This window comes from Rhineura floridana, chromosome 19 (assembly GCF_030035675.1).
Source record: "Rhineura floridana isolate rRhiFlo1 chromosome 19, rRhiFlo1.hap2, whole genome shotgun sequence".
NCBI classification, from domain to species: Eukaryota; Metazoa; Chordata; class Lepidosauria; order Squamata; family Rhineuridae; genus Rhineura; species Rhineura floridana.
In genome coordinates this window covers 3,994,043-4,016,637 of record NC_084498.1, presented here as the reverse complement: position 1 = coordinate 4,016,637, position 22,595 = coordinate 3,994,043, and the positions used below count along the sequence as shown (strand labels likewise).

General features: G+C 44.3%; 1 protein-coding gene across 3 annotated transcripts in view; it reads left to right on the top strand.

The window, feature by feature from the left end:
* Positions 1–9,931: 9,931 nt before the first annotated feature.
* WSCD2 (WSC domain containing 2) overlaps positions 9,932–22,595 on the top strand; it is an 81,927-nt gene continuing 69,263 nt past the window's right edge. For 2 of the 3 annotated variants that reach the window (XM_061602701.1, XM_061602702.1), the window contains exon 1: positions 9,932–10,313. In XM_061602701.1, the coding sequence (XP_061458685.1) occupies positions 9,932–10,313 (382 nt within the window). Of the gene's footprint in view, positions 10,335–22,595 lie in introns of all 3 variants that reach the window. The other variant, XM_061602700.1, reaches the window with a different exon arrangement.

Below are 22,595 nucleotides of genomic sequence, written 5' to 3'. Positions count from 1 at the left end.
CCCAGGCACTTTCCCACCCCCTTACATGGCCTAGGACAGCCTTTCCCAACTAGTGGGCCACCAGATGTTGTTGGACCACAACTCCCATCAGCCTCAGCCAGCATTGCCAATGGTCAGAAAAGATGGGAATTGTGGTCCAACAACATCTGTTGGCCCACTAGTTGGGAAAGGCTGGCCTAGGATGTTCCTGCTCACCCCACCTGGGCCCAGCAAACCAGAAGCTGCAACCACAGTTATGCAGAGCACCTGAGATGCTTTGGACCACAAAGTCCTGCAGCCAGTAAGCTGCCAGATACTGGAGCCTGCCATGTTCCACAGGTCATTGGCTGCCACTGAAGATTCCCACCACAGAAGAGCTAAAGATCCCCCAGACAGCCAGAGCTATGCAGCAGCATTGTGCATGATTCATGCACACCACAATGCTGGAGTTTGCATGGAGGAGGGCAGGACCCTGTTTTTGGAAGCGGTAGCAGCAGTGGCTTTTGGGGGGCTGCCCGGAGATTCACTCACTCACCCTGAGGGAACTGCCAGGGCTGGAGACGGGCCACAGTGACTCACCAGGAGACCACAGTGGGGTGACTCACCTGGACATCTGGGGAGGGCCCCTGAAAAACAGAGTCTTCGGCTGGAAACCAGAGACCTCGCAGTGCTATTTTGTACACCAAAACCAGCACCTAGAATTTAGCCTGGTAGGCCATCAATAGCCAGTGTGATTCTTTCAGCTGTGGGGTAAATTGTTGGCGATGCCCTGCCCCACTGAGCAGTCTCCTAATATACGCATTTTTGCAAGCACTTTTGTCTAATATGAGGCATTTTTGTATATTATTTTCACTAATTTATTTATTAATTACCCATATGCCCCACCTTTCTTTCATCATAGAAACCCAAGGCAGCATACATGTGGTTCTCAGATAGCCTCCCATCCAGACACTGACCAGACCCAGACCTGCTTAGCTTCCTAGCTGATTTTAATAAGTCTACAACAGAGTAAGTTCCTCTTCTCTGCCCCAAGGAGTCGTAAGAGGATTCTTCTCTTTTAACTGCTATTTCTAAGAACATAAGAACATAAGAAGAGCCTGCTGGATCAGGCCAGTGGCCCATCTAGTCCAGCATCCTGTTCTCACAGTGGCCAACCAGGTGCCTGGGGGAAGCCAGCAAGCAGGACCCGAGTGCAAGAACACTCTCCCCTCCTGAGGCTTCCGGCAACTGGTTTTCAGAAGCATGCTGCCTCTGACTAGGGTGGCAGAGCACAGCCATCATGGCTAGTAGCCATTGATAGCCCTGTCCTCCATGAATTTGTTTAATCTTCTTTTAAAGCCATCCAAGCTGGTGGCTGCGTCTTGTGGGAGCAAATTCCATAGTTTAACTATGCGCTGAGTAAAGAAGTACTTCCTTTTGTCTGTCCTGAATCTTCCAACATTCAGCTTCTTTGAATGTCCACGAGTTCTAGTATTATGAGAGAGGGAGAAGGACTTTTCTCTATCCACTTTCTCAATGCCATGCATAATTTTATACACTTCTATCATGTCTCCTCTGACCCGCCTTTTCTCTAAACTAAAAAGCCCCAAATGCTGCAACCTTTCCTTGTAAGGGAGTCGCTCCATCCCCTTGATCATTCTGGTTGCCCTCTTCTGAACCTTTTCCAACTCTATAATATCCTTTTTGTGTTGTACTTTTATATTTCTGTATCTTAACTATTCTGACGTTTTATAGACTATTTTATTTGAATGGGTCTGTGACGGTATATTAATAACCAAACAACAGCAAGGTGGTGGTGGTGGTGGTGGTGGGCCTCACGTGCTTTCAGACCATAGCCTGGGATTATGCATTTCATGCACACTTTCCCTCAATATAATGCATTTTTGTACACGTTATTTGGGTGGAGATGGCATCACAAAATGTGCTGATATCAAAGGATAGCTGTGTTTTGGTTTGCATCTTGTTACGGGAAGAGTCAATTAGGGAGGTTCACATTCAAATGGGAACCGAATTGAATTTTCCCCGCATCTCTAGCTCTTCGCTTAATCCAATGATGAAAAAAATGAGAAGGGATTGTCAACAGTTTAGGGAGCAATTCAAACCCAAGATCCACCAGGATGAGCAGAGTTTGGAAAAGGTGGATCTCTGCCTGAGATCTAGAGGGACGATGGCTGAAATCCCCTGCTCAGCTGAAGATGTCCTGAGTAAGTCCTCCATGAGTTGAAGCCTGGGTAAGTCTAAAAAAGGGAGCCTTTCTGGGAGTTTGGGGGGGCATGGTATGGCAGTACAGGGCAGGGGGAGACTTGCCCCTATTCCAAACTCTGCTCAGCTCGGACACATGACCTAGCAATCCAGCAGACGTTATGCCGGCAAAAAGGGTGTTGTAAGTCAAAGTCTATTTTAAAGGCTTGTTTTCGCTCATCCGGCTGTGCTGCTGAGCAGAGCTTGGAAATAGGGGTGAGTTGCACTGGCATAATTTACCCTGGCATCAATGACATTGGCTTCCTATAGTTTGGATTGCTCTGCCACAGGATGAGATTATATTTCCAAAATTGGGTTAAGGAATGGGAGTACTGATGTGGCAGCTGAAAAAGATCGATCTGTCTAAGGAAATAACAATCCCCTCCCTCGAGGAGTACTACAGTTGAAGGAGGGTTTGAACCAGGTGTCTTCAGCTTAATATCACTGAGCACGAATAAAAGACCTCTCAGCATGTACAGAAGAACTTTGTTTCATCTCTGGATAACCAAAGCTTGCTCCTATGCATTTTGGATGCAGAGTTAAGCTTTTTAGGATAAGTGGGTGTCATTTTGGTAAGAACATAAGAACATAAGAAGAGCCTGCTGGATCAGGCCAGTGGCCCATCTAGTCCAGCATCCTGTTCTCACAGTGGCCAACCAGGTGGTAAGTTTGAACCAATTTATTTAGAAATGGAAAATCATGGCCTATATTTTAACAAAAGCTCCCAGAACAACCACAAGCTCTTCATTCTCTTTTTACTCCCCCTGTTCAACTCCAAAGCCAGCATCGTTAACATGCTGCTTTCCTTGAGGCAATAAACAAGTGCAGCGAGAGAGGCACGCACATGGGTAAAACAACAGCCATGTGTGAGGCCTCCTCAGATACTGTCACGGCACAATAGGAGTGCGTGGCAGGCTTGGTCTTGTGCAGCACCAGCTGCAGCCTCCCACTTAAAACGGAGAGAATAAAAGGTTAACTTGGCATGAGGCTGGCTCTCTCCGAGTGGCCCATCCAGCGCTGTTAGCACGATGGGCCTCTTCTGGTTTCGCCTGCCGGGGAGGCCTGCTGCTTTGGCACCCCCAAAATAGCTCATGTGGAAGCAGTGTCCATACTGGGATGATGAAAAAAAGGGGAAGACACTTCCAGCTCACCAAGGTGGTGGCAGACCCCAGTCAATCCAAGCCAGCACATCACCAAAGAAGCATGTTGGACTGGAGCTAGTAGATGACCGACTTTCCCAACAAGCAGAAGGTAGCCTACGTGGCCCTGCGGTGTAGAGATGAGGGCAAATTTTGGCATTTTCAGATTTGTTATCCAATTCTGTCATAATCTGTAAACCCTGTATGTCAGATTGGGTTTGACAAACGCATGTGACTGTCAGCAACACTGGCTTTTTAAAAAAACCAATCCGCTGCTAATTTGACATCGTTATTAACGTAAACAGCTTAGTGCTGCAATGTGTATTCCTTTGAAGTTCTGTCTCAGTGAGGTGATAACAATCGCCATTAACACCTTTGGTCAGCAACGCAGTAACCTGAGGCAAGAGGCAGAATTGCCAGGTGATGACCTGCCTAATTTAAATTTAAATAGAAAACCCAAAAGGCCATCCGTAGAAAGATCGCCAACAGCATTAGCAATTTCGTTCGCTACAGTATTACAAGTGGATCGGAAATAGCAAAGAAAAATTGGGGAAAATGCTTGCAAATATGTGTTTATTAGGAGAAGTTTGCACTAAAATGCTGAAGGTATTCATGGGGATTTTTTTAAAAAAATTGCAAATTGCAGCAAAAATGTGCAGATGTCTTTTTGCAATAGTTGACCTTTGTTTTTACTGTATTTTAAATGGTTTTTACAGTATGGTTTTTTTATTTGTTATAAACCATTTTGATGTTTTTAAATGAAATAGTGGGGGAGAGAGAGAGAGAGAGAGATGAATTAACTGGAAAAATGAGAATCTAAGAGTACGGAAATGGTCAGAAATGAGTTGCCCTCTCAATTCAGTACACATTGGCTGCTTTCAGACATGGGGCTTATTGTGTTAGTTTAATGGATTAAAATGGTAACCGATAAATACCGGTTGCGTTAAGGAACAGTAGCTTTTTCAGCCGACATACTGGCATTTCGCTGAACTGTATTTCACACGGCTGCAATGAACCACATCTTGTTTTTGTCCCTCACGTATTATAGACATGTACACTGTAATTCCCTGCTGTGAAGGAGGTCTAAGATCTCATCCCATCACCATGCAAGCCCTCTCCCTTTAGGATCTGACTTTTTAAATTATTTTAGTTGTATGGACACAGGGCTGTGTGTGGGAAACGCTGTTGCTGCCTGCGCCTATGCTGGAATACCGGTACAATTTTTGTCAGGCAACCCCCCCCCCCGCGCCTAAAGGGCGGGAACGCACTGCATGCTGGGATGCCTGTCATGTGAGCAGCTGCAGCCAGCGAAAAACTCCTGCATTTTTCCGGGTTCCCAGCCTTGCAAACAGATTATTTCTGACGTTATTTCTCTCGAAAATTACTGCTAAACTTGCACTATATTCCCCTAGAATTTCAGAACTTGCTTGTACGTTGTGTGAAAGATCAAATGCAATGCACAAATTACCAGGTAAGAAATTGTCAGAATAATGGAACAAAGTGCAGCGTGAAAGCAGCCATTATAAAATGGCTGGGCCACACTTCAGGGAAAGTCCTCTTAAAATCAGATAAGCTTTCAGCCGCTATGCAAGAGCAATACCATTCTTGGATCAAAAACTGCATCCATTCAAAATATTTATCTGTTCAAAACATGCTTTAAAAATCCTGTTTCGACAGACAATACACTTAAAATAGTATTGAAAAATACATATTTAAAAACATATTTTCATGCAGATCTGTTTTTCAAATGGAAATGGAAGACAATGTTTCTGGATTAAAAAAAATGACAGTCTGGAAATATACCCAGGGCCCCTCTGCACTATACATTTAAAGGAGCATCACACCACTTTAAACAATCAAGGCTTCCCCCAAAGAATCCTGGGCAGTGTAATCTGTGAGGGGTGCTGAGAGAAGACTCCTCTTCTCCTCACAGAGCTACAATTGTCAGAGTGGTTTAACAATCAATCCCTCTTCCCAGGGAACTCTGGGAATTGTAGCCCTGTGAGGGTACTAGGGGTCTGCTAACAATTCTCAGCATCCGTAATAAACTAGAGTTCCGAGAATTCTTTGGAAGCCACAACTTTTTCAAATGGTATGATCACCTATTTCAGAAGGTATAAATCACTCCACGTTAAAAAACAACAACAACCCTGAGAGGTGTACAAAAACAGAATGTAAAACAAAATACAAAACATAAAACCATGTTCAAAACATAAACCAACAGGAATTAAAATCTGCAGAAACAAATAGAATAAAATAAACTCCAGCAAGGTGCCTCTTGCCTAGCTGTCAGAAATAATGTCCTAGAGTTAGTTAGCTAGTTAGTTATAGTTAGTCTATCTATCTATCTATCTATCTATCTATCTATCTATCTATCTATCTATCTATCTATCTATCTATCTATCTATCTATCTATCTATCTATCTATCTATCTATCTATCTATCTATCTATCTATCTGTCTGTCTGTCTGTCTGTCTGTCTGTCTGTCTATCATCTGTCTGTCTGTCTGTCTGTCTGTTAAATTTATATTCCACCTTTCCTTTCAGAAGGAGCCCAGAGCAGCAAACAAAAATGCTAAAAATGCTCTAAAACATATTAAAACATCTTTAAAAACATATTGTTAAAAAAACCCAAAAGCTTTAAAAACATCTTAAAAAGCAACTCTAAAACACAGATTCAGACTGGTATATAAGGTTCTCTTCCTGCAAGAGTCTGGGCTGGCCCCAGCCATTTGGCTGCCTGACACAGAACAGAAAATGGCATCCCTCCCAAGGTAAGGTGCAGAGGACCCAAGAGAAGCCACCTTCTCTTGGCATCAGAGGTGGAAAATCCCTCAAGTTCCTCTTCCTGGAAGTAACAATACAATAAGATTAATAAATTAGGTAACGAACAGTTTGCTGTCTTTTCATCGCAGCTAAAACCGGCTGTCTTGATTGGCCACCTCACCCTACCAAATGGTTGGGCCAGCTCTGTCGAGCCAGTGTGGCCTAGTGGTTAGAGTGTTGGACTACCACCTGGGAGACCAAGGTTCGAATCCCCACACAGCCATGAAGCTCACTGGGTGACCTTGGGCCAGTCACTGCCTCTCAGCCTCAGAGGGAGGCAATGGTAAACCCCCTCTGAATACCGCTTACCGTGAAAACCCTATTCGTAGGGTCGCCATAAGTCGGGATCGACTTGAAGGCAGTCCATTTCCATTTTCAAGCAGCATTCGGTGAACTCATCTCTTCCAGGGAATATTGGAGCTGATTCAAATAGCCAGCCATTCAGGAGGTGCCATCCTGCAGCACAATTGCTTCCCTAGATGAGGTAATTCTTGACCATCACCAGAGCTTCCATGTTGGAGAGAAGTCAGCTCTGATGTGTAAGGATTTCACACGGAGAGCAACTTTCACCAGATGCTTTCAACAAGTGACTAGAGACAGGCTGCAGGTTCCTCCTGGTCTTTTAGCAAAGCTGATGGAGTGACCTTGCAGCCCTCTCCCTTTCCCTCTCATACAGCCTGACAGACTAGTAAAAGTGTAGTCAATCAGATTTGGCTTTATAATGATGTCATGAAACCCAGCCAGAGGGAGAGCAATTCTTCTTACCCTCACTCTTGAGTGGATAAATGTTTTGACTCCATTTTGTAGCCCCTATGCATGACTGCCAAAATAATAGGAACAAAATTATTCAAAATTTGCAGATATCCAAATTTTGCAATGCAGTTCTCCAGCCAGAGTTTACAAAAATGTATATATTAGGAGGACGTGTGTATAAAAATGAATAAATTAGTGAGAATAACGTACAACATGCATGACAGTAGGAGAAATTACATACAAATTTGTGTTTATTAAGAGAAATCCACACTAAAATGCTGAAGATGATTCATGAGGATTTTTTTTAAAGTTGCAAACTGCTGCAGAAATGTGGAGAACTCAATTTAAGATGGAAAAAAATGAGAAACTGAGAGAACCAACAGACATTTCCGTCCCTAACACTGACAATTGTGAACTAGGTAGAGCAAAGGTCTGACTCTGCAGTTATTTTTATTTATTTTATTTTTTAAAAATTATATTCCATTTGGATGTAAAGACCTCTAAGTGGTTTACAAAAAACATTAAAATTATCAACAAAACACTTAAAACAAGTCATTAAAAACATATTTAAAACAATTAAAACAGCTACTAACTAAAAAAATGAAATGAGATCAATATCCATCTGTCTGGATAGGATGGCCTAAACAAAAAAGTTTTAAGCAGGCATCAAAAGGAATACAGCGAAGGCGCCTGCCTGATGTCAATAGGCAGGGAGTTCCCATGAGTAGGTGCTGCCACACTAAAAGAATGCTTTCTTACAAGTGCAGAGCGAGTATTATGTGGCACCAGGAACAGTGCCTGATCTGCAAACCAAAGTGCTCGAGTGGACACATATGGGGTAAGGCGGTCTTGCAGGTAAACTGGTCCCGAGCTGTTAAAAGCTTTATTTACCAGTACTTTGCCTTGAACTTGGTGCTGTAACAAGTTGGCAACCAGTGAGATCTCTGAGCAGAGGTGATATATGCTGGCATGGTCTCACCACGTCAGCAATCTGGCTGCAGCATTCTGCACTAATTGCAATCTCCGGGTCAAGTGCAAGGGAAGCCCCACATGGAGTGCACTGCAGTAATCCAGCCGTGAAGTCACCAAAGCGTGAATTACTATGGCCAAGTTTTCCCGGTCCAGGAGGGGTACAGCTGATGACACAGTCTCCTGTGTTCCTATTTACATATAGAGCATGGTGCTTCCTCCTTCCTACGGTATGTTGAATGAATGAATGAATGAAACTTTATTTTTACCCCACTCTTCTTCCAAACTGGAACTCAGGGCGGCTTACAAATAAAACTACATGTAGTTTAAAAGCATACAAAAACATACAATTAAAATACAATTAAACTATATGCAACCTTAAAACCATGAAACATGAAACATTTGTGATCTTTATCTGAATATTTACTTAAAAAGTTAGCTTTGATCCTAGTAAATTTTACTGGTGAGAAAACCCAAGATGGATGTCCATATCTACTGAATGCACTGAACACATATGCCAGTTCCCACATGTATAAAGAAAAAGGGACCCACAACTTTGCTTGACATGGCACATGTCACAAGCCCTTGCCTATTCAAAAGCTTGAAGCTGGAGAAAAGTGTGGGGGATTATCCCACTGGTTGAGAAGCATTCTGAGCATACTCAAAGAGCAGTGCTTGAACCTCTAGCAGGGCACTTACTTCCTCCCAGCCCAGCTCCCTTCTAGTATGAGAACTGTCCTGGGGACAGGGGAGTGTTCAGGTAAAGGACCTTGGGAGGAGATGCCTCCCCCTCACCTGCATGCTCCTCTTGATGCTGAAGAGAGCCCACCCATCCCAACAGAATGTGGGAATGGGCTAGATATGCAAACAGCAAAAATGGCTATCTAGCTAGACTCCGAGAGGGGAATAAAAACTGGAAGACAGCTGCCTCAGGAGCTCCAGAGTCAAAGGAGGTTGCAGTTCACAGATCGGTTTGAAATAATAGCCAGCCATCCTTGGTTGCCGGCCTCTAAGATATAAATCTTGGCCTGCCTCTCTCTCTTATGCAGTAATGGCCACCAGCTTGGATGGCTTTAAAAGAAGATTAGACAAATTCATGGAGGACAGGGCTATCAATGGCTACTAGCCGTGATGGCTGTGCTCTGCCACCCTAGTCAGAGGCAGCATGCTTCTGAAAACCAGTTGCCGGAAGCCTCAGGAGGGGAGAGTGTTCTTGCACTCGGGTCCTGCTTGCGGGCTTCCCCCAGGCACCTGGTTGGCCACTGTGAGAACAGGATGCTGGACTAGATGGGCCACTGGCCTGATCCAGCAGGCTCTTGTTTTTATGTTCTTATGTTGACGTGTTCTTTTCTCATTGACTTCTAGGTAAAGCCTTCTTGTTCTGATGCTGCTGCAATGAATGGAGGTTTGTTGAGCAAAGTTCCCAGACGTTACTTTATACCTGGAAAGTCCCTGGATACATCTCCATTCTTTGGCTGAAAAGGGAGACCCTGCCTCTTTTTATTCAAGACGCGCCTAGGAAACGACTGGCCCCGTTGAGACTAAAAGACAGCAAGGGAAGCTGTGTCAGCTCATCACCTTTCGCCCTCCTTTTGAAGCGCGTCACTTTCCTCAAACATGATCCCTTCATCGATAGAATCTCTTGGCCAGCCTCTCGGGGGATGATAACAGGAGACAAAGAAAATGGCGCCAAACGAGAACCATGGTTTGAGAAAGTGCCACTTTTTCTCACAGCAAGACTAATATCTAAAATAAGATAAAATGCCTGTCCTTCACAAGGCTAGGCCCGGGGTACCAACTGTAGGATTGTGAGGTATTCTTGGCACCAAGTGGAATCATATTTGATCTGTTGAAAAACCAGGTTGGAGCGATCGACAATAGAATGTTGCTTGCCTTCCATTTTCGTCATTGACATCAGCCATCATTTCGTTCACCATCTTGGGAATTCATTTGCAAGCTTCGGAGCTGCTGCCATTTTGTGTGCGGTGGATTTGAGCCCCATCAAGGAATGTAATGAAGCGGGCATGGCCAAGCTCTTGCTAAAATTCCAGCGGTATTTTCGGCGGAAACCCATCCGGTTCTTCACATTGATCGCTGTCTACCTGACTGCTGGGAGTTTGGTGTTCCTCCATGCCAGCTTCACTGGAGAGGCAAGAGTCTCAGAGAATGGACCCAGTGCCAATGATGGCGCTGGTGATAGGACAGAAGCCCATACTTTGGGTACGCTACAACTTGGCAGGGAATTCAAAGAAACAGTGGGATCTTTGACGACGGCCCGGAGATATGGATCTTGGTTTAAGAGCCCTTCCAAGGACTCAGCAGGGAGGAGCAAAATAGGGGACTATGGTGGGACGTGGAGCAGAGCTCTCAAGGGGAGGACTGTGCGAGAGAAAGAAGAAGACAGAGGTAATATTTCTTTTTGGGGGGGTATAAGAGAGGCAAATGAACTCTTCTGATTTGGAATGAAGTGGAAAAGTTCTGTGGGTTATCCTAATTCTTAATTTCTCCATAGAAGATGTATTTATTTATTTTACTAGCCCGTGTGCTTATAAGTGTTCCTGTAAGTCCTTTCTGGATTATTTTTTTTAAAAAAGAAGTGGTCACCTGCTTGTCACAGTAGATTGGGAGACTGGCTATTTACAATACTGGCACAGCGAATAGGATGATATTGTGATGCTACAGAACACATTTGATGGCATGATGTTGTCAGTGAGGACGTACAATGGCAATTGAGAATGAGGGCATCATGCGCACACGTGAAGCTGCCCTACACAAAGCCAGGCCATTGGTCCATCAGACATACTGTCTACGCTGGCCAGTGATGGTTGTCCAAGGTCTCCAAGTAGGATGCAAACTTAGGAGGGTTTGCATACTTCTGATGTCTTCTGCATATGAGAGCTGACCAAGCAGTTCTGTGGAGGATCCGTGTGATAAATGCTAAAGCAGCGTGCCCTCAAACCAGCAATTCCTTTGTGTCTTGTGGGAGTGAATCACGCTGATCTTAAATATACTAGCGCAGGTATAAAAAAGAAAGTGTGTGTGTATGTGAGGTGGGGCAGGGAGAGGGTGCTGGATCAGAACAACGGCCTTTGCTGAGGTGGCTGCAAACAATGGAATTGTCTCCTCTCAGAGGTGCCCATGGCCTCTATGCTGTGAATTTTGAAACAGGCTCGGCAACCCACTCTCTTTCAAATTGCATTGTCTTAAATAAAGTCCACCCCATCTGTTTTTAAATGTTGCTGCCCTTGTCAGTTCTGATTTTTGGGGGGATGTTTTTTATTTATTGTGTTTGTATGATGTTGGTTGCCACCTTGGGTGGGCTGTGCCCAAAAGGAAGGAATAATAACAACAATAACAATAACAACAACAACAATAATAATTCTCCAAAAGCATCCAGTTTAGTGGCCCCTTTGACACTACCAAGCACTGACCCAAGAGCCACTCTCCTAAGAGCCATCCCATAATGCTTGCCACAAGCTTCTGGTCCTCAGGACAGTGGTGGCTGGTGGCTTCATGTCATTGGAGCAGTGGCATCTGCTCTGGGTTTGAGTCTGAACTTTCCAGGAAGTGTCCAAGGAGCTGAATGCCTCAGAAATATACTGCATTTCATAGAATCATAGAATCTTAGAATAGTAGAGTTGGAAGGGGCCTATAAGGCCATCAAGTCCAACCCCCTGCTCAATGCAGGAATCCAAACCAAAGCATTCCTGACAGATGGCTGTCCAGCTGCCTCTTGAATGCCTCCAGTGTCAGAGAGCCCACTACCTCTCTAGGTCATTGGTTCCATTGTCCTATGGCTCTAAAATGTCCTGATGTCCAGTCGAAATCTGGCTTCCTGCAACTTGAGCCCATTATTCTGTGTCCTGCATTCTGGGACGATCGAGAGGAGATCCTGGCTCTCTTCTATGTGACAACCTTTTATCTACTTGAAGAGTGCTATCATATCTCCCCTCAGTCTTCTCTTCTCCAGGCTAAACATGCCCAGTTCTTTCAGTCTCTCCTCATAGGGCTTTGTTTCCAGTCCCCTGATCATCCTTGTTGCCCTCCTCTGAACCTGTTCCAGTTTGTCTGCATCCTTCTTGAAATGTGGAGACCAGAACTGGATGCAGTATTCAAGATGAGGCCTAACCAGTGCTGAATAGAGGGGAACTAATACTTCACATGATTTGGAAACTATACTTCTGTTAATGCAGCCTAATATAGCATTTGCCTTTTTTGCAGCCACATCACACTGTTGACTCATATTCAACTTGTGATCAACGACAATTCCAAGATCCTTCTCACATGTCGTATGGCTGAGCCAAGTATCCCCCATCTTATAACTGCATTTGGTTTCTTTTTCCTAAGTGTAGAACTTTGCATTCATCCCTGTTGAATTTCATTCTGTTGTTTTCAGCCCAATGCTCCAGCCTATCTAGGTCCCTTTGAATTTTCTTTCTGTATGTGGATTTGTATTTGCATGTGGATGTTCCATTTCTAGCTATGTGGCTAATGTCCATGTATAGATTTATTTTCTGTGAGTTTATCTAACCCAGCCAACCCCAAACCTCAGCACCAGAGGAGGGTTACTTCCTGCAAGCTTCCTCCTGTGGTTATTCTAACAGTCATCAAGCCAGGTGTCTGATGGAAGACCTGTGTGACAGAAGCTGCCCTGGCCAGGACCTTGCCACCTTCTTTGCTCTTGGATACAACTGGCGAGGAGTGTGTGTGTGTGCTTCTGGGGGGGACTGCAAGACAGCCAGAACCACCACAGACATCAGCAAGGGGTTGCTGTTTTTTCTCGACAGCCAAAATCTGCACAAACAAAACTATATAACTATGTTATAAGAACTGTTGCTCAAAGATCTTGTCCTTGTGCTTGCTTTCTCCTCCTCCGTCCTATTCCTTTTTCCTTCTCTGTCATGTCTTTTTAGATTGTGAGCCTGAGAGCAGGAACTGATTAGCACTGATTTTTGAAAGCCCCTCTGAGAGCCTTTTTGGCTAAAGGTTGGGGTATAAATGCCTTAAATGCATGAATAAGCGAATTAATTACTTAATTAAAAATACTTCCGTGCAGATGTTTTGGACTACAACTCCCATGTGCTATGCTGGTCGGGGCTCATGAGTACTGGAGGGCACCAGGATCTGGGAAGGCTGATCTAACCCTTGAAAAAAAATCAGCCCCATTTCAGGAGTCAAGTGGGAGAGAATTATATGGCTGCCCTATCCCAAATTCTCCCCTAGGACTGGCCCTACCATCTAGCTCTCCCATTTGAGAGAGTGAAGTGGCTGCTTTAGGCAGCAGATGCTGAAGAGCAGGGAGTGGTGGTGAGTTTGAATCATAGAATAGTAGAGTTGGAAGGGGCCTATAAGGCCATTAAGTCCAACCCCATGCTCAATGCAGGAATCTAATTTAAAGCATCACCGACAGGTGACTGTCCAGCTGCCTCTTGAATGCCTCCAGTGTTGGGGAACGTACCACCTCCCTAGCTCATTGGTTCCATCGTTGTACAGTTAGGAAGTTAGGAAGATTTTCCTGATGTTCAGCTGAAATCTGGCTTCTTGCAACTTGAGCCCATTATTCCATGTCCTGCACTCTGGGACGATCGAGAAGAGATCCTGGCCCTCCTCTGTGTGGGAACCTTTCAAGTACTTCAAGAGTGCTATCATATCTCCTCTCAGTCTTCTCTTCTCAAGGCTAAGCATGCCCAGTTCTTTCAGTCTCTCCTCTTAGGGCTTTGTCCTCCTCTGAACCTGTTCCAGTTAGTCTGCATCCTTCTGAAAGTGCAGTGTACAGAACTGTTGCAGGGCAGAGGTGTGTGTGCCATTAACAGTAATGGCTGGTGGCTCCATGTCAGTAGGGCAGTGGAATCTGCTCTGGGTTTTAGTCCAAATGTTTGAGATGTCTTTTTTAAAAAATGCACAAATTGCTGCAGAAATGTGGAGAACCAAATTTCAGATTAGAAAAATGAGAAACAGACAGAACTGAAATTGACTGATCCTTCCAGCCTTAGGCTCCACCCACTGGCATGTGGCCCCAGAAGGTTGCTGGGAAGGGGATGGAGCCCTTGAGGCCTCTGAAAAGGGGCCTCTGGGAAACCTACAAGCAGGACCTGAGTGCAACAGGACTCTCCTTCTTGTGACTCCCAGCAGCAGCTGATACACAGGTGCATACTGCCTCACATCCTGGAGGCAGAACTTATCCATCATGGCTAGTGGCCGCTGATAGCCTTATCTTCCATGAATTGGCCTGAGCTACCCTTAAAGCTGCTTGAGTTGGTAGCCATTGCTATATCCTGCAGTAGAGAATGTCACAGTTTAAAACTGCGCTGCATGAAGAAGTCTTCCCTTTTTTTAATGCCTTGAATCTCCCACCATTCACCTTCATGGGACAACTCTGGTTTCCAAAGCTAGCTTGATGCCCTCAGGTGCGGTGGAGGATGCTGGCCCCTTGCCGGTGTTAAAGTAAGATTCAGCTGCCCTCCCTCTTGGCTTCTGTTCATTAAATTTGGAGGGGGTGATAGCTTGTCTTAGGCAGCAAAATATCTTGAGCTGACCCTGCTGCCTGTCTGCAGTAATCTAGCAGATTGGGCAGAGATCTAGTTGGAACACCTTACAGTGGGATCCAGCAAGGTGACCTGGTGTCTGGCAGGGCCGGCCTAAGATACTTGGCTGCCTGAGACAGAATAACATGGTACCCAACCTGACTGGTAGCTGAATTGTATGTCACCACCACCACCAGCGTCTTAGTTTCCAGGTCTGACCACAAATTATGCAGTCACATTTCCTGCATTTGGGGAAATCGCAGGGGTAAGCACACCCAGAGTGCAATGGATGAGCCTGAAGCCTCACCCTGGGAAAACCACCTTGCAGGGTGTGGGGCAGGCCCTATGGATAGGGATGGAAGAGAAATTCGATTCAGTTCACATTTCAAGGCAAGCCTATCTCATTCGCACGTTCTAAAATGATACGACAGCACAGCTATCTTTTCAATTTTTGCATTTATCTGAATTTTGCAATGCAGTTCTCTGGTCAATTAATGTGTAAAGAAATGCATATCGTAGAGTCAAGTCTCCATAAAAATGCACATATTACTGAAAGTAATATACCCCAAAAAAACATTATCTTAGGGGAAATAGCTTTGCAAAAATGTGTATATGAAGCAGAATCCACAAAACAAGTAGAAATTCACATTAAAAGGTTGATGAATTGTCACTTGGATTTTTTTAATTTAAAAAAATGCGAACTGATGTGGAAATTTAGAATACTTAACATTTTAAAAAATGAGATAGTAAGAGAAACCAAAATGGACAGCTTCACCCATCCCTATTCATGGAACATCCAGTGCTGCTCTCCAATGCTTTGCCACTGCTCACTGCCCTCCAGCCATCTGTGGCTTGAGGCAACGTCCTTGCTCTGCCTAATGATAGGGCCGGCACTAAATGTTGGGGATGGCTGAAGGGCCTGGTTTTCCTTCCATCTGCTCAAACAGTCAGATAGTAGACTGAAGTGGCTCAAGTCAGGTATTCTGCAAATCTCCCAGCCCAGCCATCATAATCTTCCCTTCATTTTTCTCAGCTGATGGCATCTTTTGACTGGTGACTTATGGGGCTGTCTGGAGAGCACTTAGCACCTCTGAAAGGCCTCATTTACTCTAGCTGACAGGATGCTTATTTTTGGAGAGGAGAAGATCTTGTCATGCTGCCAGTTCATTCATTATCCAGCCCAGAAGCTCCTGTGTTATTCTGACGCCATCGTTCCTGTAACCCATGTAGCAAACCATATCACACATTTCTGAATAATATGGCAGATTTCTGTATTAGTACAAAGTTGAGGTCTAGGGTAGGGAACTTTTTTTCAGCTCAAGGGCTGCATTCCTTCACAGGCAAGCTTCTGGAGGCCACATATCAGTAGTGGGTGTGGCCAGAGGCAGCAGTGGGTGGAGCAAATGATGTGACAGTTACCTTTGTACAGTAGGATACAGTCCAGTGATGAAAAAGTCACTCTCACAAACACCCATACACCTCTCCATACCAAAAAGCAATAGGCATTATCAAAGATCAAGGACCTATTGCAGGCAGGCAAAAGCACTCTAGGAGGGCATGGGCCAGAGGCAGTCAGTGTGTGTAGATGAACATCAAAGCTTTATGTATACTAGGAATGGGTGAGAAGATCAATTCAGTTCACATTTAAAGCCAAATTTATCAAATTTGGCTTTTCAAAATAATGTGAGAACCAAAATGCAGCCTTCTTTCAAAATTTGCACTTATTGGAATTTTACAGTACAGTTGTCCAGCCAACCAGTGCTTATAAAATGCATATATTAAGAAGAATTGAGTACAAAAACGCATATATTGGTGAAAATAACATACAAAAATGCATTATATTAGAATGTGCTTGCAAAAAAATGCGTACATTAGTCAAAAGGCATTTTAGCATGTGTTTTTAAATTATTTTTAAAAATTTTTAAATTGTGTTTTTAAATTTTTTTTGTGTTTTAAAATTTGTATATTTGTTTTTAATGTTTTTAATTGCTGTAAACTGCCCAGAGAGCTTTGGCTATGGGGCAGTATATAAATGAAATAAATGAAATGAATGAATGAATGAATGAATAAATAAATAAATAAATAAAACAGCATACCAAAAAGTATTTACTTGGAGAAATTGGCACTAAAGTACTGAAGAATTTTTTTAAGTACTGAGGATTTTTTTAACAAAAGTTTGCAAATTGCTGCAGAAATGTGGAGAACTGAATTTAAGGTTGGAAAAATGAGAAACGGAGATAACTGAAACAGACAGATCTTTCCATCCCTCTTATGTACTCATCATCACCAAAGCAGCGTCACCTATGATTAAGAAGGGTTTGCAGAAGGATTGAGGCTATTTAGAAAAGAACCAGGGTGGGGGTGGGGTTTCCCCAAAACAGTCCGGTGAAGGCTAAGCATGCTCAGTGGGCACAGAATGCCATCACTTTGGGAGGGGAAATAGAAGCATCCCGGAAGAAGGCACGGCTGGCAGTCTGACTGGAAACAGAACAGGAGCGTTTCACGTTGCAATATTTTCTTGCAGTTCTCACTTGTTCTAGCCACCAGAGAGCCAATCCTCTTTCACTCCCCGGAGGAATGCATTGTAAAAAGTGCAATAAGTCATAACGGCTTCTTCTTAGGAGTTCCCCAGTTGCCTCTGTGACAAAGATCTGCTCTCTTGCCTCTCCGTTTCAGCTGGGCAGCCCAGCAAGCAAGCCCAGCTGGAATCCACAAGCCCAGGACGGATCCTGTCTGACAGGAACATGGCCCTTTCCTCTCCCCGCGGGGTGTTTGCCATCCCCTCCCTCCTCCCCAAAGGTTAATCCCCTGGTTAACCTGTGGTATATGATTCGTGCCTTAATTGGTCCAAGGTAACCAGGCACCCCCAAACCCAAATGAGAAGAGAAATCCTTAAAAGGTGAGGTAGGGTATGCAGCCTTTGGTCACCCTCAGTAGAAAGCCTACGCTTGGCCAGCCAAGCGGCTTTACACACGAGGAGGCAAAAAGCCTGGATGTAAGTAGGATCAGGTAGATGGCTGAGCGGAATAGCTTGTTTTTATTTCAAAGGTCTGCTCTGTTGATTTGTCCTCCCTTGGACTTCTTTTGCTCTTAATAAAAGTTTGTCTAAACCAGACTCTCAGGCCTGTGTGCTTGGGTGCCAAACTCTCAGGGTGTTTAGATCCCCACCCCATGCCTACGGCTGCCAGGAAAAGGGATTTGGGGAGGCTGTGAGAAGCATGAACCAGGGAGAGTTAGAGATAGTCAAGCGAGAAATGGACCACATCAACATTATAATACTTGGTGTGAGTAAATTAAAAGGGACGGGAATGGGACTCGTGCAATCAGGCATCTACAAAATAATTTATGCAGGAAATGAGAAATTAAGAAGAAATGGGGTTGCTTTAATAGTGAGAAGTGAGGTAGCAAAAGCAATCAGGAGCTATAACGCAAGGTCTGGGCGAGTGATATCAAAGAGATTAAGTGGGAAACCTATTAACATAACCATCATCCAAGTCTACGCTCCAACGGCAAACACAGAAGAAGAGGAACTGGAGAGATTTTACACAGGAAGAAATGGATCACACACCAAATCAAGATGTGCTGATAATCATGGGGGACAAGAATGCAAAAGTAGGGAACAGAGAAGAATTAGGAATTGTGGGGAAATGGGGCCTAGGAGACAGAAACGAAGCAGGAGAAAGACTTATTGAATTCTGTGAAGCCAATAATTTGTTTCTTGCGAACACATTTTTTTAGCAACCGAAAAGACAACTGTACACGTGGACATCACCAAATGGTCAATATAGGAATCAAATTGATTATATAATTGGTAGCAGAAGATGGAGAAGTTCCATACTTTCTGCAAAAACAAGACCAGGAGCAGACTGCGGTACAGATCATGAACTGGTAATATTGAAAATCAGAGTAAAGCTAAAGAAGACCAACAAAGCAATCATAATGCCAAAACACAAATTAAATAACATCACAGAAGAATATAAAGATCAAATAAGGAACAGATTTGAGGCTTTAAACTTAGTTGACAGAGAACCAGAAGAACTATGGACTGAAGTCAGAGACGTTATCAGGGAAGAATGCAAAAAGACAATACCTCTTGTTAAAAAAGAGAGAAAGACCTCAATGGATAACTGAAGAAAATCTTAAAATGGTTAAAGAGAGAAGGAAAGCAAAAGCAAGAGGAGATAAAAACACGATCAGAACCCTAAATGCAACAATACAGCGACTAGTACGTAGGGACAAAGAGAACTATTACAGTAGCAGGGCCGGGGCTAGTGTGTTCGGCGCCCCCCTGCAAAAAATAAATTGGCGCCCTTACCTTTTATAATTTTTTTTGGTTCATTTTTCAATTCAAATGTTAGTAAATTATTATTAATTGTTCCGGACATTTTTAAAAAGATTTTCAGGCTTGGGGCGCCTTTGGCGCCCCTCAAGCATTGCGCCCTCCTGCTATGCTTACCTTGCTTACCATTTTACACTGCCCCTGCCCCTAAAGATCCAGTTGGCACCGATGCTGTTAAGTTTTCAGTGCCAGCTGATGACTTCAGTTTGCATCCAACAATGGAAATGGAAATGGACTGCCTTCAAATTGATTCCGACTTATGGCAACCCTACGAACAGGGTTTTCATGGTAAGCGGTATTCAGAGGGGTTTACCATTACCTTCCTCTGAGGCTGAGAGGCAGTGACTGGCCCAAGGTCACCCAGTGAGCTTCATGGCTATGTGGGGATTCAAACCCTGGTCTGCCAGGTCATAGTCCAGCACCTTAACCACTGCACTACACTAGTCCTACAAAAAAATATACCCATTGAAATTAATGGGCACAACTAATATAGGTCTATCCATTTTAAGGACTCTACTCCAAGTAGAACTTAGCTAGATACAACCCTTTCCCTTTTTTGGCAGACTTTTTGAGTGATCTGAGTAACTGGTCTGTGTTATATGTGAACAGATGGTTGGATTTTAGTGATTTGCCGCTGTTTTGTCAACTCATGATTGTTGTAATATTTCAAGCCATGCAGAAGCCATGGGACAGGGTTTACATTTTTAAATATATATATAAAATAAAATGTGACTACATTCAAAAGAGACTGGCAGATTCATCCTTCCAAGGGTGCCTTCTCCACACAGCAAAAGCAACACCTGTTCCCTCTGCCAAAACCAACAGCCATCCTTTTCCACCCATGCATCTCAGTTTAAAGTTGCAAAGATATTCTTATAAGCCTCACTCAGCAGAGGAAAAGATATTTCAGGCTTATGCTATTCTGCCCAGTGCACTACACACTGATAGTGCTATACTGTATTTCCAAATACGGGTTTCTAAAACAATGTCTGAATACTATTTAGATTTGCAGGGCGGTTACAGCCCTGATGCTCAGAACTCTTCTGTGCAACCTGCCTGCATTCCACAAAGCTTTGGGGAGAGCTCTCCGTCTTCTTTCCTTCCTCTACATTCAGTGTGGGGAACCTTTGGCCTTCCAAGTGTTGCTGAATTAGAACTCCCATCACCCCGGTCATTGGCTCTAGAGTCCCTCCTGTGCACCCCACTTCCAAAAGCATCACGCCACCTGCAACAGGCCACTTAACAGGATCCTTTGCGCAAGGAAGACCAGCGAAGTTAACAGGGTGCCTCTGAACATAGGCAAGACCCTTCACAGCACCACTGAGCAAGTCAGCCAGGAACAACACTTTCGGACAGGCTGCCATTTCCCATATCCTCAGCCAGACAGACACCAACTCCTTCCAGAAACTCTCGCTCCTTAATCTTACGTCTGTGGGGGAACAGGTTACAGCTATTAAGGCTAGAGGGCCCACTGCACATGCTCAGAGGCGCCTTCCTTAGCAAGTGGATAGCCATGGTATCTTGCAGGCCTGGCCTTGAATGCCTTGTGGGGCACAGACAGCAACACACACCTCCCCCTCCCTCTTGAGCATTCCTTTCCCTCCCCGGCGCCCCTGCAGGAGCAACCTCAATGGAGTGGACGCGTGTCTCAAACTCTCGCTTCTTTGTGCACTGGGGATACTTTTCCTCAGCTTCGGAGTGCAAAATCCCAAAGGGCATCTCGGGTGGCATTTTCTCTCTCCTCCTCCAGGAGTGAAGCAGGTGTGGAGTTGGTGGCGGCAGCAGCAAAGCGAAGCCTCCTCTCCTCTCCAAGCACCAGGGGCGCCTCATGCTTGCAGAGCTGGCAGACAAACAAGCGCCCCGCCTCCGGTGCCCCTCAAGCGTTGCGCCCTCCTGCCATGCCTACCTTGCTTACCGTGTTAAGCCGGCCCTGTACAGTAGTTACTGTATAGAAATAGAAGAGGACAACAAAAAGGGTAGAAAAAGAGCCTATTCCAAAAGATTAGAGAAATGAAAGAGAAATTTAAACCAAGCGTAGGGATGTTGAATATCAACAGGGGAACACATTGACTGACCGAGATGAAATAAAAGGAAGATGGAAGCAATACACTGAAGAACTCTATAAAAGAGACGGAAGTATCACAGATTCATTCACAGAGGAACCATATGACGAAGAACCAGAAATTTTAGAATGTGTGGTGAAAGCTGCTCTTAAAATACTTGGAAGAAACAAAGCACCAGGAACAGATGACATGCCAATAGAGTTGCTATAAGCTACTGAGACTGAATCTCTCCAAATTTTGACAAAAATCTGTCAAAAAATATGGAAAACTAAACAATGGCCCACAGACTGGAAGCATTCAATATACATCTGAGTTCCAAAGAAAGGAGATCCCAGGGAATGCAGTAATTATCGAAGTATTGCCTTAATATCCCATGCAAGTACAATAATGCTCAAGATTCTACAGCAAAGGCTTTTAGCATTTATTTAATTATTTAATTAATTATTTATTTATTTAATTTATACCCCGCCTTATGGCCAAAAGGCCCTCAAGGCGGCTTACAAAAACACGAATACAGGCATACCCCATTTTAACATACGCAATGGGACCGGAGCGTGTATGTAAAGTGAAAATGTACTTAAAGTGAAGCAATTATCTATGCATGTACTGCATGGCAATCGCCACTAGATGGCAGTAGCTTCATGCCATTAAGTGTTCATAATTGCAAAGCACGCGTACGTTAAGCGAGGTATGGTGGCGTATGGAGCATGTATGTTATAGTGAGGCGATGTTAAGTGAAACGACGTTAAGCGGGGTATGCCTGTATAACAACACATCATAATGCATCAATACAATAATGCAATTCTCAAACTTAAATAACAAATAACAAGGTGTTGGTGTTAACCTTTAAAGCCCTATACGGTGTCGGTCCAGTTTATCTAAAGGAGCGCCTCCAGCATCACCAAATATGCCGCCTGACGAGATCTGCCTCACAAGACCTTCTCTCGGTCCCACCAGTTAAGACAGCTAGGCTGGTGCGGACCAGAGAGAGGGCATTCTCGGTTGTGGCCCCCACCCTCTGGAACTCTGCCATACGACCTTCGCCATGCCCCCTCCCTGGTAGGTTTCCGCCAAGGATTGAAAACTTGGTTGTCTCAGCGGGCATACAAGTCTCCTAGATAATTTTAGTTTACAGTGTATAGATGTAGGTTGGTGGATTATAATTGTTTTATATGTTAAAACTGTATTATATGTTGTATTTTTAATTATGTACGCCGCCTAGAGTGGCCGTTCATTCGGCCAGATAGGCAGCCTAAAAATAAAATTTTATTATTATTATTATTATTATTATTATAAAAAAAGAAAAAACATTTAAATGTGTCACGATAAGAGAACTGCATTCAGCCAGGTTTTTTATACTAGATATGCTCTGCTCTGGGGGTAAGACGGTCTCAATTTGAAAGGACACAAATTGGCTCTTCTTCAGCTTTTTCAAGACCTGCTCTTCGTGATGCCCCAAAACGCCGTCCTCCATTTTGTAACTTAGAGACAGGAGACCTTTTGTTTTCCTCTTCACGCAGTATGCAGTACCTGCTTTGCCAGCCGTGGATGAGGTTGGTGTGTTTGCGCAGAGAGCCTTCGAGCACCGTCTCCGTCTTCCTGCCTGCCGCCAGCCCCCCTCCAGTGCCACCAGTGCTCCCTCCCGGCTGAACTTGGGCTGCTGCTGCTGCCGCCACTTCCATCAGGCCGCCCAGTTGGTGCAGCCACTGCTCCTTGTCAACCTGGGAGCTCCCGACTGGTGGAGGAGCAAGGAGAAGAGCCT